The sequence below is a fragment of the Dysidea avara genome, chromosome 12 (genome assembly GCF_963678975.1).
Source record: "Dysidea avara chromosome 12, odDysAvar1.4, whole genome shotgun sequence".
Lineage (NCBI taxonomy): Eukaryota > Metazoa > Porifera > Demospongiae > Dictyoceratida > Dysideidae > Dysidea > Dysidea avara.
In genome coordinates, this window is record NC_089283.1 from 4,966,212 (window position 1) to 4,982,485 (window position 16,274).

General features: G+C 39.5%; 3 protein-coding genes across 3 annotated transcripts in view; 1 reads left to right on the forward strand and 2 right to left on the reverse strand.

Moving 5' to 3' along the window:
• Positions 1–1,506, reverse strand: part of LOC136241490 (dnaJ homolog subfamily C member 13-like) — a 25,784-nt gene extending 24,278 nt beyond the window's left edge. The window contains exons 1-3 of the mRNA XM_066032710.1: positions 1,367–1,506; positions 1,213–1,288; positions 1,022–1,162 (exon numbers count right to left, since the gene is read on the reverse strand). Of these exons, the coding sequence (XP_065888782.1) occupies positions 1,022–1,162; positions 1,213–1,288; positions 1,367–1,440 (291 nt within the window). The 5' untranslated portion in view covers positions 1,441–1,506. The remainder of the gene's footprint in view (positions 1–1,021; positions 1,163–1,212; positions 1,289–1,366) is intronic.
• An 8,273-nt stretch (positions 1,507–9,779) lies between these two features.
• On the reverse strand, positions 9,780–14,246 carry LOC136241350 (protein-glutamine gamma-glutamyltransferase K-like). The gene is made up of 9 exons (XM_066032540.1): positions 13,925–14,246; positions 13,381–13,874; positions 12,944–13,065; positions 12,503–12,626; positions 12,334–12,445; positions 11,483–11,656; positions 10,801–11,426; positions 10,027–10,327; positions 9,780–9,980 (listed from the first exon to the last, which is right to left on the reverse strand). The coding sequence occupies exons 1-9, from the start codon at positions 13,948–13,950 to the stop codon at positions 9,803–9,805; spliced, it is 2,157 nt and encodes a 718-aa protein (XP_065888612.1). The 5' UTR covers positions 13,951–14,246; the 3' UTR covers positions 9,780–9,802.
• On the forward strand, positions 14,230–16,079 carry LOC136241354 (uncharacterized). The gene is made up of 4 exons (XM_066032545.1): positions 14,230–14,500; positions 14,643–14,789; positions 14,912–14,975; positions 15,169–16,079. The coding sequence occupies exons 1-4, from the start codon at positions 14,434–14,436 to the stop codon at positions 15,983–15,985; spliced, it is 1,095 nt and encodes a 364-aa protein (XP_065888617.1). The 5' UTR covers positions 14,230–14,433; the 3' UTR covers positions 15,986–16,079.
• The last annotated feature ends 195 nt before the right edge of the window (positions 16,080–16,274 follow it).

Genomic DNA, 16,274 nt, shown 5'->3' on the forward strand with positions numbered 1-16,274 from the left:
GGATGACCATTATTTGGAAACTGTTAACAAACATGGTGGTGAATTTTTTCCCCTAGTTTGCGAGTCATTTGGTGTTTGGACACCCTTTGCTTTATCAACCTTATCCACGATTGCCGACCGTACCACTGTTAAAAGTGGTATTCCCAGACAGTTAGCAAGGAAATAATTGCTTCAGCGCTTGTCAGTTACTCTCTGGCGATATAATGCCAAAATGATCCTGAGGCATTATGGCTTATGCCCAGAAGATGGCATAGACTTGTTGAACTAAGTTATTAATTAAGGTTGTTTTGTAGTTAAGGTAGCTAGTTTTGTAGTTAAGCTAGTTAGAATTTTGTATAGCATATTTGTATTTTTTCATTATGACATACTTTACTAATGAGGACTCAACAATAGTTTGCATGGTAGGTATATATGACAACAAATCACGTTTAATTCTTTTAACTGGATGTAACTTGGTGGTGCTGTATATACAAATTAGAAGGCTGTATGTGTCCTACAGACCTTCAGCACTTGTATTGTAAAGCCTTAATAAATAAAAAAAGAAAGTAAATGCACTGTAATTGTGTGCTTGTAATTACTACCTTTCAAATCTGAAAGGCATGATGAACAAGTTAAGGCAATTTTCCAGTTGCAAGAAGTAAGACAAACTCTTAGCTCAAAACGGCTGTACTAATTTTGGTACAGAAAATCACAAAGATCCTCATGAACTCAGTTTAGGCACAACCAAGTTACAGATGCGTGAAACTCATGTTTGCTAATTGTCTCTCACATGCCAACACTGGCCCCACGACACACTATCATGTGACACCCAACTGTGGATCTGTACACAAGGGTGAGGACCATGTAATGTAATGTAAGTGTCCCTCAACCAGTCAACTAGTGCTGGAAATTCTTAACAAGCAAACTTGTATGCATCACTTGCAAACGCACATGTAGCCACACACATGTAGCCACACACATGCACGCACGCACGCACGCACGCACGCACGCACGCACACACGCACGCGTACACACAACATACCAAGGCTTCCGTCAAGAGGTCCATACGATGATCAGTTGAGAAAGTCATCGTATTTGTCTTCTTTCCTTTCTTCATTGAAATAATAAACTCATTATTAGCCTTACTGCTCGGGGCTATCCCAGCAAACTCTTTATACGCCCACTACAATACACGTGATCACAACAGATACCATAAAAGTTACACAACTTCACCTGATTGGTGATTTCATGAGTGGTGGGGTTAAGTGTGGTGATGCCTTTTGTTCCCACACAAAACACACGCTTGTACCTGCACACGAGACGCGTTTACAATATGTTCAACCCACGATTACAAACAAATGGTCCACTATAACGTAACTTAGCTCACTTTCCACGCCATGAGTGTTTGGTCGTGTAGTAGCGAGCAATGTCCTCGTTGCCACTCACTACAGTTGCAGCCATCGTTTACTCGCTGATTTTGTTTTTACATTTTATTCCAAGTAAAGCGCGTCAACGCAGTCAGAATCACGTGCTTAAATAACTTCAAGAGGCGTTGTATCGCTTATTTCGTTAGTGAATAGGCGCTCTGCTCATTACTCTATCGGAGTGTCTACATCGAGGTCTATATCCACCGGTATACCGGTGTCAACATAGATAATATGGTGTCAATAAGAACCACCTACTAGCTATTGACACCGGTGTGTATGCCACAAGCATTCGACTTTAGGGCCCGCGTCTAGTAGTTCCCCGAGCATTCGACTTTAGGAGATGCGAAAAGTAGTGTTAACGTTAGGTTTGGGTCGGGTTCAGTTTTGGTTCCTTGTTCTTTAATGTATCTATATCCACCGGTATACCGGTGTCAATAAGAACCAATTAACACCGGTGTGTATGCCCCAAGCATTCGACTTTAGGGCACGCGTCTAGTAGTTCCCCGAGCATTCGACTTCAGGGGAAGCGTCTAGTAGCATTCGACTTTAGGGGATGCGAAAAGTAGTGTTAACGTTAGGGTTAGGGTCGGGTTCAGTTTTGGTTCCTTGTTCTTTAATAATAATATAGTACACCCTTGTGGTTTGCTACTATAGTTGCATTTATAATGTAGAAAACCAGCAAAGGAAGGTGATAGCTGACTTTTTTTTTTTTTTTTTCGTTCACCGGTGGATAGCCTTTCGTGGCTCTAAGCGCCACCGATATACAGGTGGCTATAGAGCCGGCCTTACTCTATTCCTGTGCTTGTGTGTGCGTGTGCGAGACTGTAAATTCAGAAGTATCATATAGTACTGTAAATGCATTGACACATACGGGTCACTGTAAAGTGTTAACAATAATAATACAGTACCAACAAAAAATAGCATTACAAGGACCGCAAAAGTACACTACGGAAGAAAGAAACAATACACAAAACAAACACACAGAAACTCAAGATCTAAGTACAAAAAAGACGATAAATGGCACAACAAAAGGATTTACAGATTTGATAGTGAGTATATCAAATGATACAGTATTCAATCTTTTTCACCCTTTTCCCTATGACCTTGAAAGCCCAGTGTAAAGCTTCTTCTTCTCTTTCCTTAATAGCTCCTGTGGCAAGCGAATTTATTTAATTAGTATTATTATTACTGGCCAGGCAGTAATTACTGATTATGCTTAGTATGGGGAAGGGGAATTTACAAGGAAGGGAGAATTTACAACACCACGTACACAAGTCACAAGAGTGGATGAACTCAGTCAACCTTACTTAATTTGTAGCAATACAGTACTACAAAAAACTGGGGGTTTCCAAGTCACCAAGGTACAGTATAACACTGTACCTCATAACAAGGCTTCCCTCCCAATCGAAACAGCAAAGTGGCTTGTGTCCAAGCACTATCAAAAATTCCACAACGCAATAAGGTATTCTCGTAGTTTAAGGTCAAAACATGAAGGGAAGGAGCCCAAATAGGAAGATAGCACACAACAGAGATAGTGAGTGACCTTGTAAACACAAAGACAGCTTCTATAGAATTACATCACGGGTGGCTGCGATTTGATAAAATAATTCCCATGTAATCCAATTTTAACCACAGATTAACAGGGTTTAACTAGAAGGTCACTGTACACTCATTACTGCATGTTAGTCAACTGAATGCTTACCTTTTATTTTACTCATGGCTAACTCATAACCGGACAATCAACTCCCTGGATAATTTTGTATCACGAAGCCACATAAATAATTAAATAGACTTTGAGTGGGACTTACTCACTTTCACTTAGCAACGAGTTTTAAGCCAACCCAAAGCCCACCTCCCTGAAACCATTATTATAATAAGTTGATTTGCTATGCATTCTAATCTTCTCGAACCTCTCGTAGTGTGTTACGAGATCAACCCGAGGGTCAACCTCCATCTCTATTAGCCAGCAGATGTTGGACTCTTACTGGCTGATGTGATCAGGGTTTGTGTCATGTGATTGGGCTTCTCAGTCTGGCAGGTTCATCTCCAAACTAATTGCTTTCTGCATTTCAAATCTGTTTCAATTACATATGAAGTGTGTGCAGAGCAATCCAATACATGGTTTCCCACTCCTGTCTCAGAGAAGGTCCTGAACCTCAGCATGGCTATCCTTACCTCCACTTCCTAGTCGGTACAGGCTCTGGTCTATAAGTAACATAAAATTTAATACCCTGTGAGTCCAGACAACTATTCAGTGTTCCTGGACTCATAGGATGACAATTAGACCACCACTAGTCAATTTAATTTTTGTTATGCAAGACTCAAATATGAGTGTAATGCATATCAAGTTAACAACTTAATAATTTAATAAATGAACATAAGTTAGGAGAATTAACTATTTCTTCTGGCAGAGAGTTCCGAAGCAAATTGAGGATCCGCAAGGTCAGCCAGCTTATCCTGAATGGCAATTATTTTATCAAATTAAGTAGAAAAACAGCCATCACAAAACTGAGGAGGGCCCAAACAGGGGAGCCAAGAACCCCCAAACAACTGCTTTCAGGATTAATACACTTGATGACTGTAGGAAAGTTATAAAAAGAGAAGGCAGCTGAAGGCCAGTATAGCTCACACTCGGATAAGTTGATGTAAAGACCAAAACTGGGCGTAAAGTGTGAAGACAAGATCTAGTTCCCACAAATGTGCCATCATCTAAGAAATTGAACCAAAACTAAAGAAACAGTAAGGGGCCTAGCCTGCTGAACACCCGGCACGAATATGTCTGTAACCAAACCACACATTGGTGCATAGATAGTATCATTGATGTCCGGAGGTATATAGGTATATAGCTAGCTACTATCTTTGCAACACCGTAGGTGAAGGGGTGGTTTGATCTACTTGTACCAAATTCTCAAAGATAGTATCATTGATGTCCGGAGGTATATAGGTATATAGCTAGCTACTATCTTTGCAACACCGTAGGTGAAGGAGTGGTTTGATCTACTTGTACCAAATTCTCAAGGCAGTTATGATATAGATAATCATTTATTTACACCATCCACTTCTACTGTAACAAGAGGTCACACGAAGAAATTATTCAAACATCACACCAATTCATACAAGATCTAATTTTTATAGTATCAATGACTGGAATTCATTACCCCCAATCTATTGTTGATTCTCCCTCTGTCAACTATTTTAAAACATTGCTAGACAGACATCACTGTAATTGCTTATTTGATTTTGTATAGTAGTTAGAATAGCTAAGTACTAATTTGTCTATGGATGTGCAGGCATAAGCCTTTATCCTTAAAATACAAAGTCAAATACAAATATCTATGGTTGGTGATAGCACCAATAAACCCAAGGGGTCAGTAATCTCACAAATGTTGCAAGCACCAGGGGTGTAGGTGGGGGGTTCGGATGGTTCGGGCGAATTTGATATAACCTCTAAAATTGTTTGAATAACTTACAAGGTCTATATAGTATTGCTAGCCACTGTCACAACCTACAAGGACTAAACTTGATGGACATACCAGTCAAACAAGTGGAGAACCAACTTCAATTGTGGGAAATACTGAGTGACATGAAGTTGACCCACTTAGCAATAGATCTGTGTATACTGTTACTAAATGTGGGAGATGATCCTGGTAAAGAAAAGCTGATGTAGTTATTAAGAATTGTTCTGGATTAAAAACACTGCAATGCTGTTCAAAGTTTGCGGTAAGGATGGCACACAATATTATACCAATGTTGTAACAATTTCCTTCACTTCACCATTGTGTGTTTACTGTCAGTCATCATCCTCTCAACGACCTCATAGCTAGTTGTAAGGAACTCAGGTATTTGAAATATTCCAATAGGATTGTCAAGCAACTGTCATCTGTTTTTGTTAGCCAAAATCTACAACAGATATTACTTACGCCCGGACAATTTTATGAGTTCGATTCATTGTCAGCTGGTACATGTAGTGTTGAGTGTGAGATCAGTAACCAGCGATGGGATTATTGTGATTGCAATGAACTCTCCTAAGTTGATAACATTTCGTGTGTTCATGACAGGAAAAGTGTTTTATGATGGTGAAAGTGCATGTGATTTTTGATAGTACGATTAGAAAGAAATTTTCCTATATCCTACTGACAACTGTTTGTGTTTGGTAGCTAGTTATGAAATAAGCAATTATTACAGTTTTGTTTTTAGTGAAGTCAATTACAAATATACTACAGATCTACTGTCATTGTGGCAACAATAAGATTAATATAGCTACGTGCATGGAGATGTCCTGCACTGATGCCGTAGTTGATTCTCCCAATCATACCAGACTGCCACTCTTTCCAACATTGGAAGCTGCAACTAATCTAGTCCCTTACCCATGAATGGTTCAACTTGAGAAGTTATTCCATGATGAAACCTGATGGCCTCTCTCAGTGGTTTACACAGTGCTTCTGTTAACTCTTTTACACAGCTAAGTACAGCCTCTGAATGATCTCTTTCAAGTGCCCACAGACAGGTCTAATAAGTTAACCTTCCTCAGTGTCTTTTGCATCCATCTCTTCATGTTTTAGCATCTGGCCACATCTTAACAGTTGCTCCACAGTAGCCCGGGCTTCTTCCAACTTGGCCTCAAGTGTGTGAATAGTTGGCCTTTTCATCACATGACTTTTTGTCATCACTGTTCGCTTGTGGTTGAGTGTTCCTCCCGTTACCTCTCTGTACCTGCTTATCTGTCATTGACCAGTTTTGTGACGATCTTCTTGGTTGCAATTGCTCACGTGGCCCATGGTGCATACAACATCATGATACTGCTCTGGTTAGTTATACACCATACCCCGGCGACCCCACTCCAGGTGTCCCTTGGGAACAAGGCATCACCTCTTCTGACCATTCTTGTCCAGGACCTCTTTAGGTCATCCAGCTTATTTTGACCTCTTTGTAAGATGCACAACTCAGCCTTCTTTTATTTCCTCCACTGCTTCTCAGGCTGGATGTTGGTGAGGAGGCTAAGGCCAACCATTATTTATAAACTGTTAAAAAACTACAGAGGTGATTTTATTCCTTTAGTTTGTAAATTGTTTGGTGTTTGGTCACTCAGTAGGGATCCGCCGATTATGCTCATAATTTTACCTATTATGCTATGCTGCACTGCTCAAAAATTACCTATTATGCTTAAATTTATATTCAATACTTACCTATTATGCTCAAATTATGCCCAATTATTTATGCCTCAGTTCTCATGCTTTGCTAATAATTTCATAAATAATAAGTGGCTGAAGCACAAACTTACTTGTCAAAATGCATATCACAGAAATGATCGATATACTCTAATAGAACAGTCAGCTATGTGATTGTTCTATTAGAGTTACTGACTGTTCTATTAGAGTATATCGATCTTTTTGTGATAGCTATTTTTATAAGCAAGAATTCGTACTGTTACAAAATATTCTACCTATTATGCTAGCATTATGCTCAATGCTTTCAGGCACCTATTATGCTCATAATTATGCCAGCATAATCGGCGGGTCCTTATTGGTCACCTTTTGCCTTTTACAATTGCTGATCGTTCAACTGTTAAGAATGGTTTGCCCTAAAGCTAGCTAGGAGGCAACTGCTGCAACACTTGTCAGTTATTCATTATGGTTCTCAGGCACTGTGCTTTGTGTCCAGAGGATGACAGACTATAGTTAAGTCTTGTAGTTGCTGTCTTGTAAGTAGTTATTGTAATTCTATGTGCTATATTATAGTATGTGTTGATATGTATTTGTTGATTTCTTGTTGTAGTTTTGTTATTGTGTTTTCTGTAATTCCTTTTTACCTTTGAATATCCATATTACTAACATCTGATCTGACCGCTAAGTAAACACTTTGACAGTTGAGGTCACATGTAAGTTGATAAATTATTAGTACATGCAACATAAAAATTATTATTACGTTTAGCCTATGCTTTTTCTGTTCTGCATTTGATGATAGCTTTGGCCAGCCAGTGAGAGTGGTTAGTTCAGTAGAAGACAGGCTCACAGTGTGATGTTTGGAAAGGGGTGCCACCATAGATTATTATATAAATGCCTTGTGAGACCCCATCTTGAATATGTCTGTCCTGTTTGATCTCCGTTTACTACTACGAGCAGCCCACTGCATCTGTGGTATGTGGAATGACTGGAATCCACATTTATAACAGTGGTTCAAGTGATCAGATGTTTGTCTCAGTAAACTGAAGTGGCCATCTTTGCAGTCTAGAAGGAAGTTCTTGTCACTATCCATCTATTATATGAAATTTGGAAAGGACGTACTGGAATACATTTTAGTAACTACTATGAGTTCAATAAACTATGTAGGAGGTCACATTAAAGATAGCTTCTTCACTTTTCATCACTCTTTTTTTTGTTTTTGTTTCATTGGCTTTTTTGTGGAACATTATTCCAAAAGACCAAAGCCAGGTCAAACATTTCGGGGCCAATTTTTATTGTGATTTATATTGTGTATGTTTTGCTTTGCAGTTGTTGCTGTAAATGTGTGGATTGTATATAAGGGTATCACCTTGTACAGGCATTTGACTTTTGTGTATCTGATCCCTTTAAACAATTTGATAACATATAGCAGGTCCAATTTTGCAAATACAGTAAGCAAAACAAAAACTGTTTTACCCTTTTAGAGCCTTTCTCTGTAAGCAAAGTCAGTGGGGCTTGGCTCTGATGGTGAAAAGTTTCATTGTATTGTGCATAAAACATAGCCAGGCTTTCCCGAGAAGTGGTGTAACAGGCCTAGGTGTAATAGTACGTAACCTCTAATAGAGCAGTCAGTAAATTATAAATACTGTACTTTAATAGAGCAGTCACAACACATAATCCTCCATAGCTGCTGAGTACTGTTATGGTAGTGGATATTGAACCGTAAGTCGGTCCAATAAGCCGTACTGGCTATTGAACCAACAGTAAAACTTAGACAAAAGGGTCACTAAACAAAAAAAAACAACAACACAAAACTCAGCTGGGCTCAAATCCTGGACTAATGGAGCTTTACCACTGCTAGCTACCCGCCTCCCCTACTTTTCTGTCTTATAAATATTGCTCAAGTAGTAAGTATATAGTAAGAAGAATGTAACCTAAAGGTGAAGAAGAAACCAAAGCTGAACCCAACCCTAACCTAATACTACTTTTTGGTCGAATACTTGGGGCAACCACTAGATGCGCCCTAAAGTTGAATGCTCAGGACAACAACTAGATGTGAAAATAAAAACCTTTCAGTTCAGTAACCACTTCTACTGGACCGCTTGAAGATGACATCACAGATGTAACATTACCACTGGAAAGTGTTATTGTAAGAATCAAGTTTCTTGCTATGCATAGCAACAGGGATTTGGTACCAGGCCAGGGCTCTAACCATTTGGTTGAGTTGCCTCACATCACACACATACACGCTTGCAATATTATAACTACAACACACCCAGTGTAATTTAGTAATATTGCAAGGATTCCAACCTGGTCCAGCCTACAGTAACTGTTTTTTATTCATTAAAGCGATTGAAAGAAACTATGTTGTTTTAGCCTGCACTAATGATTTCAAATGTACACTGTTTTTTAAAAGTACTAATATTTGAGTTGCTGATCATGAAGTGGTCCCGAGTATTTTCTACCTCCATCATTGGTCTTGTAGTTCAAGAACTAATCATTTGTAGGCTTATTTCTGCTAAGAGCTAGTGCATAAAGGATAATGTACAAGTACTGACAAACTACACCTGTATTAAGATACGCTCTAAATTTGGTGTAGTCTGGCAACATTGCAACAGTCTGCAATGAAACATAGATTCATGCAAAACAGTATTAATGTATTGTAGATTGCTTAGTTTATTATGTAAACTACAAGATTGGAGGCCAATAAATATATTTGAATGCTGGTTTCAACTTAATTTTTTTCTTCCAAAAACATTTTTTTTTTTCACACTGGTCATAAAGAATGAGGTTTTGACAGACATTGGATGTCCAACTACATAGTTACCTTAAAATTTACAGCAACACTTAAATATTCTAATAAAACCATCATTTGATCTGCAACTATCTATAATTTGTGGATCAGACTTTACCCAGGTATTACTATTTAAGGGATCAAAACTACCAATTGGTAGTTTGTGAAAATAAGTAGTCACAAAATCGATTCAGCCATACTGTAGTACCAACCAGACATTTGTATTACTTATTGAGTGTTATCCCACTAGGGACCTGTGAGAAGGCTTAAATTGTGAATAAAGAGTAAAAACATGTAACTAAAATGTGAATGCAGAATAAAACATCCCAGACCCTGTGGTGGCTTGATCCCCAGCAACATGCAGTCTAGGCATGTGCAGTCTAGGCATGCACCATTAACATTCCCACACCATATGACTCCATGAATATTTACTGTCATGGTTAACTACACATATTATTATCATTATACTGTACATCCCTAGTTACACTGATAAGACATTCCCCCCTCACACCCATTAGCTGGTCACACTGTATACACACCAACAGACGGCTGTCACCCAGCTGGTATGGTCGGATTGGGAACTCCATGGTTACCAGTTTCGCTGGCAACAGTAGCCTTCTGTAACAACAAATATAACATCATAGCTAATGGGTGGAGCTCATACTTGTAAGACAGCTCTTTTTGCTTGCACAATCCACTGCCACAGACTAGGAAAACTATGCGAGTCAATGAGCTTGCTAAAGGGTTCTTGAATTCTAGTCGCACTCGGGCACTCTGTCCCAATGCCACTTTCTGTGGAGTGCATGTCACTTTCAGCTTTGGAAGAGTCAGAGAAAAGTCATGGAGACGTATGAACATCTGGCTGTTCTCCCTAGCTTGGACACACACAAAGAACTGCAGCATGGCCTGAGGCACAAGGTGACGCATGTACTTCTTTCCCTCAATGGGAAGCGAAACAGATGCATCTGGGAAAAAAAAAACATTGTACAATGTTATACTGAGTTTTATATGCATTACATGGATTCTATTAGTCAGTGTTACAACAGTTCACATAAAAGCAAGTACATTTGATATGTCTGTGTATTTAATATTTGAATAGAGCCATCTAAACAAACTTTAATTGCCAATGTAAATGGCTTCTGTAAACATAACAGTCAGTGGAACATTTCCATAGTGATGTTGAGGCTCTTGTAAGGTATTGAGTTACAGGGGACTGAAAAGTCTTTGTTCTTACCAGATAGGCTTTCCTATTGATTTCTAACAGTTAGATAACCAGTGTTGAAGCATGTTGCAACTCTATTATAGTATCAGCAGTCACCTGTGAGCCAATAGTATCTTGGCAGCTAGGCATTACTCTTGCAAAACTAAAGACAGTTAACAATAAGCAGCTATGACAATTTCCACTGTTTCCACACTGTTAGTTACAAATCAATCTCACCTTGTCCTGGGCTAACAGTTCCAGTGAATTGCATTGTAAAGAAATTCCTGACAGCAGTGCCATTGTATTGTACCACCTTGCCTACTACTCGACCGTCAATTGTCCGCAGCATACCACCCTGGTTGCTAATGGATACAACCAGTTGTATGGTATCTCCTAATAAGGCATTGTCATTGGTAGAAACTGAAAATGAACAGTCTCTGGAGGGTGGAGGAAAAGACCCCATTTTGTATGTCATTGTTGGCTCGGGATCTCCCTGTTGTTTCTTGTAATTCCAAGTCAAGTCAATGAGACTAGCAGCACCATGTCCAGAAGATGTTGCTATGGAAGCTCCAACAGTGCCTCTTTCCACAAGTGCGACAGCAGCCTTGCGAACAGACGCTACATCATGTGCTTTCACGCGAAGGTATTTGATGTCGGCAGAAATGGCAGTATGTACTATGCCGGTCAGATACGGCAACTGTTGTTGCTTGTTTGTTGCCTTTTCACAAACAGCTTTTGGAGCTACAGGGCCAACAACTCGACCAACTCTGGGACTACCTATGGTATCTAACAGCTGCCACCCATCATAGCCTGGAGGCAAATCATCTCTTCTCATGTGAGCCTCAACACAGACACGATAAACCCTAAGAAGCAAAAACAAGTGTCAACAACATACATACATCATTGTCGACGTCCTAACCAGACTATGTCACTGGTGATGCCGTGTACAAAGTCTCCTTCTGAAGTGAAATATCTTGCTAGTGTACTGCCAAAGCAGCTAGCAATGTTGTAGCAGGTTACAGGACGAGCAGCAATGCCAAGGGCTCTCATCAAAGTGACAGCGACACCAGCTAGTACCCAACACTGAGCATATCTAAAGAAATAGAAACTTAATAGTACATTCAGTGTGTGTATTACATAAAATGTCAACTACTACTACTATATATGGACCTTGAAGGACAATTTAAGACCGGAGCACATGTGGTCAGTTTAAAGATTGAGGTACAATCATCATCAATTTTGTCAAATGACAGGGTACACAAAAGGCTAAGTGCAGTGATACAAAAACTAAAATCTAGTGCTTAAGGCAAAACATTTACAAAAACAAATAAAAGGACACACAGACATAGAATTACGCAAAGTTTTAATTTAAAAGCAACCAAAATGTACACTTGGTCGCAGCCACTACTAAGACATCACTGACTGGCTTTGTGAAAACCTTGAGATAAGTCTGGCTAATAATAAGCACAGCTGGCAAAAAAAATAGTATGGCCACAAGAAAACTGCCAAATACATATTCAATGGGCAAATTAACAATGCACGATTATTCACCCTTTCAGTGTCATAAGTGTTCTATTGCAATGTGTATACATGTCAGTGTAAATATAGCTCATTGTAAAATAGCTGTAATTCTTGGATGAAGCATGACAAATAGCTACTACAAACTCATTTTGAAAAAGAAAAAATATTTTAGTCTATTCTCTCTTTTGGTTGCATGTGAACACTAGAGGAGACACTTTCTTCTCCATTTAAATATTTATAGTTCCTTACTTGACTGGTGTTCTTGTGTGGAGAAATTTTTGGAGAATTGTGGATGACCCATTCCAGCAAGCAGGGTGTACACCGCTACCATAGCGACCTGTCCAACTAGCCTTCATCACACCTAAAACACAAACCACGTCATACAACATGTGTTGAGCATGACATCACGAGGGGGTACCTGTACCATCACTGTCACAAACTTTGCTGATGAGACATCGTGTTACTGTGGCTACTGTTCGACACTCATCAGCAGTTAGTGGAGACAAAAGAAACAGTGCACTTTCCAGGCTTCCTTCCTCATACTACAAACACCAAACATGTGTGGAAATTACCCATGAACAACAATGGAACGTGTTACACAATAGTGACAATATCCTGGGATCAGGAATCAGGTACTATGGGTTACTTTACTAAGTGTCTGGGTTCTACAGGTATCTCTGTTTTAAGTGTCCACATTAACAGATTTCACTGCAATAAAAGTACTATAGAACTAACTCTGCAAGCATCACTGGAGCCAGTTCTGCAATAAAGTGTTCCATTAAAACTACACACAAAGTGATCTTTTCATGAGGCTAAATACTAGGTACTGTAGACGCTATACAAATAATGCATTGCTGACCTGTCCATAGTCCCAGTACATAGCAGTCTTTTGTCGGTGATTACCCCTCCATATTACTCCTTGACTGTCCAACACATAATGACCAACCTCTGCACTACCACACCCAACATAGCTATCATCCTCTGCAATGAAACCAAATCATCTTATCGTAACAACAAGTTGGTATAATATGCAATTTTGGTAGCAGTCCATTAGAAAATGTTTGTTAGGAAACACAAAACACTAAGTAACTACTTGTAGGGAAACCAGTGTGTAGTTCCATTAAGTTAGAGTATGTGCTGTATAAATGAACCTTTCTAGATGCATTTATAAGGTTAACAGGAGGGATATACTACATCTCACCAAGGCTCAAATCTTAGTATTGCAACTTTTCAAACTAATAAGTGTTCCAGAATTCTGATCTGATTTATATTACATATGCAGAGCTTGATGCTAACCTGAGTTCCATGGATTAAAGATTACCATAATCGCTCCTCGGTGAAAGTGGGTGAGAACTTCTAGATACCCTCGTAAGCTGAGGGTGATGTGTGCATGGTACTTTCCCACGGGAAAGTTTGTAGGAATGGTAACACTTAGCCATAGCTCACATGATGTCTTGGCTATACCAGCAGCCCTAAATTCTGCAAATCTCTCACGTGATCGATACACCGGTGTAAAGACAAGAGAGACGGTATAGGATCCAGTAAATTCCACAGATGTGTACAACTTAACAACTAAGGTGTTTCCTCGCCGCAATAAAACATCTTGATCTTTCAGGGGGAATAAATCAGTGTGTATATCACTACTTGCTTCTTGGCACGAGATCTCACTGTTGACAATTTGTATAGGACTGCATGAAGTCACGAGAGTCGCGCGGGAGGCTGGGCGGCTTGACTGCGGCCTACTCGCTGGTGAAGGGCTTCTCGAGTAGAGAACTGATGGTGGGCGGGAACTGTAACGAAAAAGATAATCGTTAAGCGCTTATTTGCCCACCATACTTACCTTCTCTTCTCCAACAGCTCGCACATATTAGCAACAAACGATCTCTAGTGTTACGGAATTTTCGCACCTCAACTTGCATCTTTCCATCGGTTGCCAAGACAACGGAAAACAAGCCCCGCCCTCAATTTGCAACAGCAGCTGTCCCTGCTCCCCTCCCACCAAGAAAAAATTAACAAATGTCATTTAGGTCTTCCACGTTAGCTTTCAGTATGCAACGGGCTTCTGTTCCTGAAAGGCATCCTCAGTCCTTTATGATATTACGATACGTACAATTCGCGAACCACACGCACAAACAACAACAGAATTAAAGTTCGCATGCGTAATTTGAAGGGATTCCTCGGTCCATGTGCGGTCAAGTGTAGTGTAGTGACGGATTTATGCTCAGTAAATTGTTTATCGTTTTACTTTCTGATTAAATCAACTGGCATTTGATCTGATATGCGTTAACTGGTAGTCGTTTATCGTCCTGTTGGTATTTAACGTTAGATAGATATACGACAATCTGTTGAATGGACAACCAACACTCTAAAGAGCCCTCTAATAATGGTACAGGCGATAGCGGTGGAGATGATTACGGTGAGATGTGATGGTATTTATCATGCCCCGAGGAACACATACCCTTATTATTTCTTCATAACGGAGGCTTGTTTTATTCTGCCTTCTTATGTCATTTGTACGCTTGGATCACGTGAGTAATATTGGACCTATTTTTGCACAGAACCACTAGTGTATGCTGTAAGTGGAGTGGCTGCATTCTTGGGAATTGTAGTGTGTGTGTTGATGCTGATCTTGTGCCGTATTCTGTACGTACGGAGAAGAAGACGCAAACACCAAATCAGTACCAATGGTGATGCATTCAGTCAAGGTAATATTAGTGCATGCACAAGCATGTGTTTGTATAGTGTGAGTATGTGTTACATAAACTGATCTTTAAGTGATGGGATATATACAGTCTAGACTTATTGTCTGTTGTTTTTATTGTATTAGGAACAGCTCTCACCACATTACCAAGCACTGATAAGAGATTTGATGCCTTCTCGACTGTTACCAGGTAAGCTGAAGCACATGTGTGGCATTAATTTGTTTATGTACATAAGTACCTGGTGGTGTTAATTGAATGATGTGTTTACTAATTATTACTTCCATTTCTGGCTGTGCCATAATTACTAAGTAAACTAGGGAATTATCTGATATAGCCCTAGGCTATTGTCTTATTTAGACAACAACTTCTTTTGTAATTCTAGTGTGCGTGAAGCTACTTGTAACAGCACTGTAAAGTCAGATGCCTCGACCACTTCATCCAATCATATTAGAGTATCTGACAGCTCCGGTAGTTCTGGAGGCCAGACAAAACCAGAAATTGTCACTGCTACAATAGAAATGAGCAATGGTGGAACACATAAAAGACTTGAAGGAACTGTTAGTGCAGACTACGCTGAGATTGAAGAATCTAAAGAAGTGAATGATCATGAACAACAGAAGGGAGATACGTTACAGAGTGCAGCTGATAGTACGTTAAGTTCTGTTGGATCTTTTAACAGTACTGTGCGAAACAGTACAATGTCATACAGTGAGGACCCTTCAGTATTGGACAATCTTGAGCCGGGTGCTCACAATACCCCAAAGTTTCCTCACCGACCTATACTAACAAATAGCTCAGATGTTGATAATGATTATGAACAGGACCCAGATTACAAGGAGGCCTATTCACAAGATTATGAAAGAGATCCGAACTATCAGAAACAAAAGAGACCAGTTGTACCACCAAGTGTGTACCAACAGCTTCAGCCCAACCACCAACAGTTACATGAGATGCATTATAGGGCACCAGAGAGAAGCCTTCGTCCATTATCGGAGACCGTAACAGCCCGTGCGTTGTTACAACATGATTATGCTGATACAATTCCCCACAGCAATTCAATATCAACACCCCAACCACAGAACTATACTGAACTCCGTGCATCCACATTAGACCCCTTACCCCATTACACACACCTTGATATAAGTACTAAGGAGCATACCAGAGGTAGTGGTTTGTCTTATGTAACAACAGATTTGTAACAGTATAATATCTTCAATGTGTATCGTGATGTATGTAATTTGTGTCTGGCCTAATTGCATTCTAATGTTTAATGGTGATTGTAGTTACAAAGTGCTTCTTGCATTACATGATAGAAAGGACTGTTTTGAGTACCAATATAAATATGCTATATGTTGTTACAACTAATTGGTGCTTCTATTAATATAGGTAAGATGAAATTTACTGGTAATATTATTTTAGAACATTTCATTGTTATGACTTGAGAATGCGTGAATAACTAAAAGTCTATGGTGATGACGTAATAATAAT

Coding starts and splice junctions, on each gene's coding strand:
- LOC136241350 (XM_066032540.1), bottom strand. CDS start 13,950: ATGTGCGAGCTGTTGGAGAAGAGAAG. Junction 13,875..13,924: donor GAGCTGTTGGAGAAGAGAAG/GTAAGTATGGTG, acceptor TTTTCGTTACAG/TTCCCGCCCACCATCAGTTC. Junction 11,657..12,333: donor CACACAAGAACACCAGTCAA/GTAAGGAACTAT, acceptor CTATTTCTTTAG/ATATGCTCAGTGTTGGGTAC.
- LOC136241354 (XM_066032545.1), top strand. CDS start 14,434: ATGGACAACCAACACTCTAAAGAGCCCTCTAATAATGGTACAGGCGAT. Junction 14,790..14,911: donor TGGTGATGCATTCAGTCAAG/GTAATATTAGTG, acceptor TTATTGTATTAG/GAACAGCTCTCACCACATTA. Junction 14,976..15,168: donor GCCTTCTCGACTGTTACCAG/GTAAGCTGAAGC, acceptor TTGTAATTCTAG/TGTGCGTGAAGCTACTTGTA.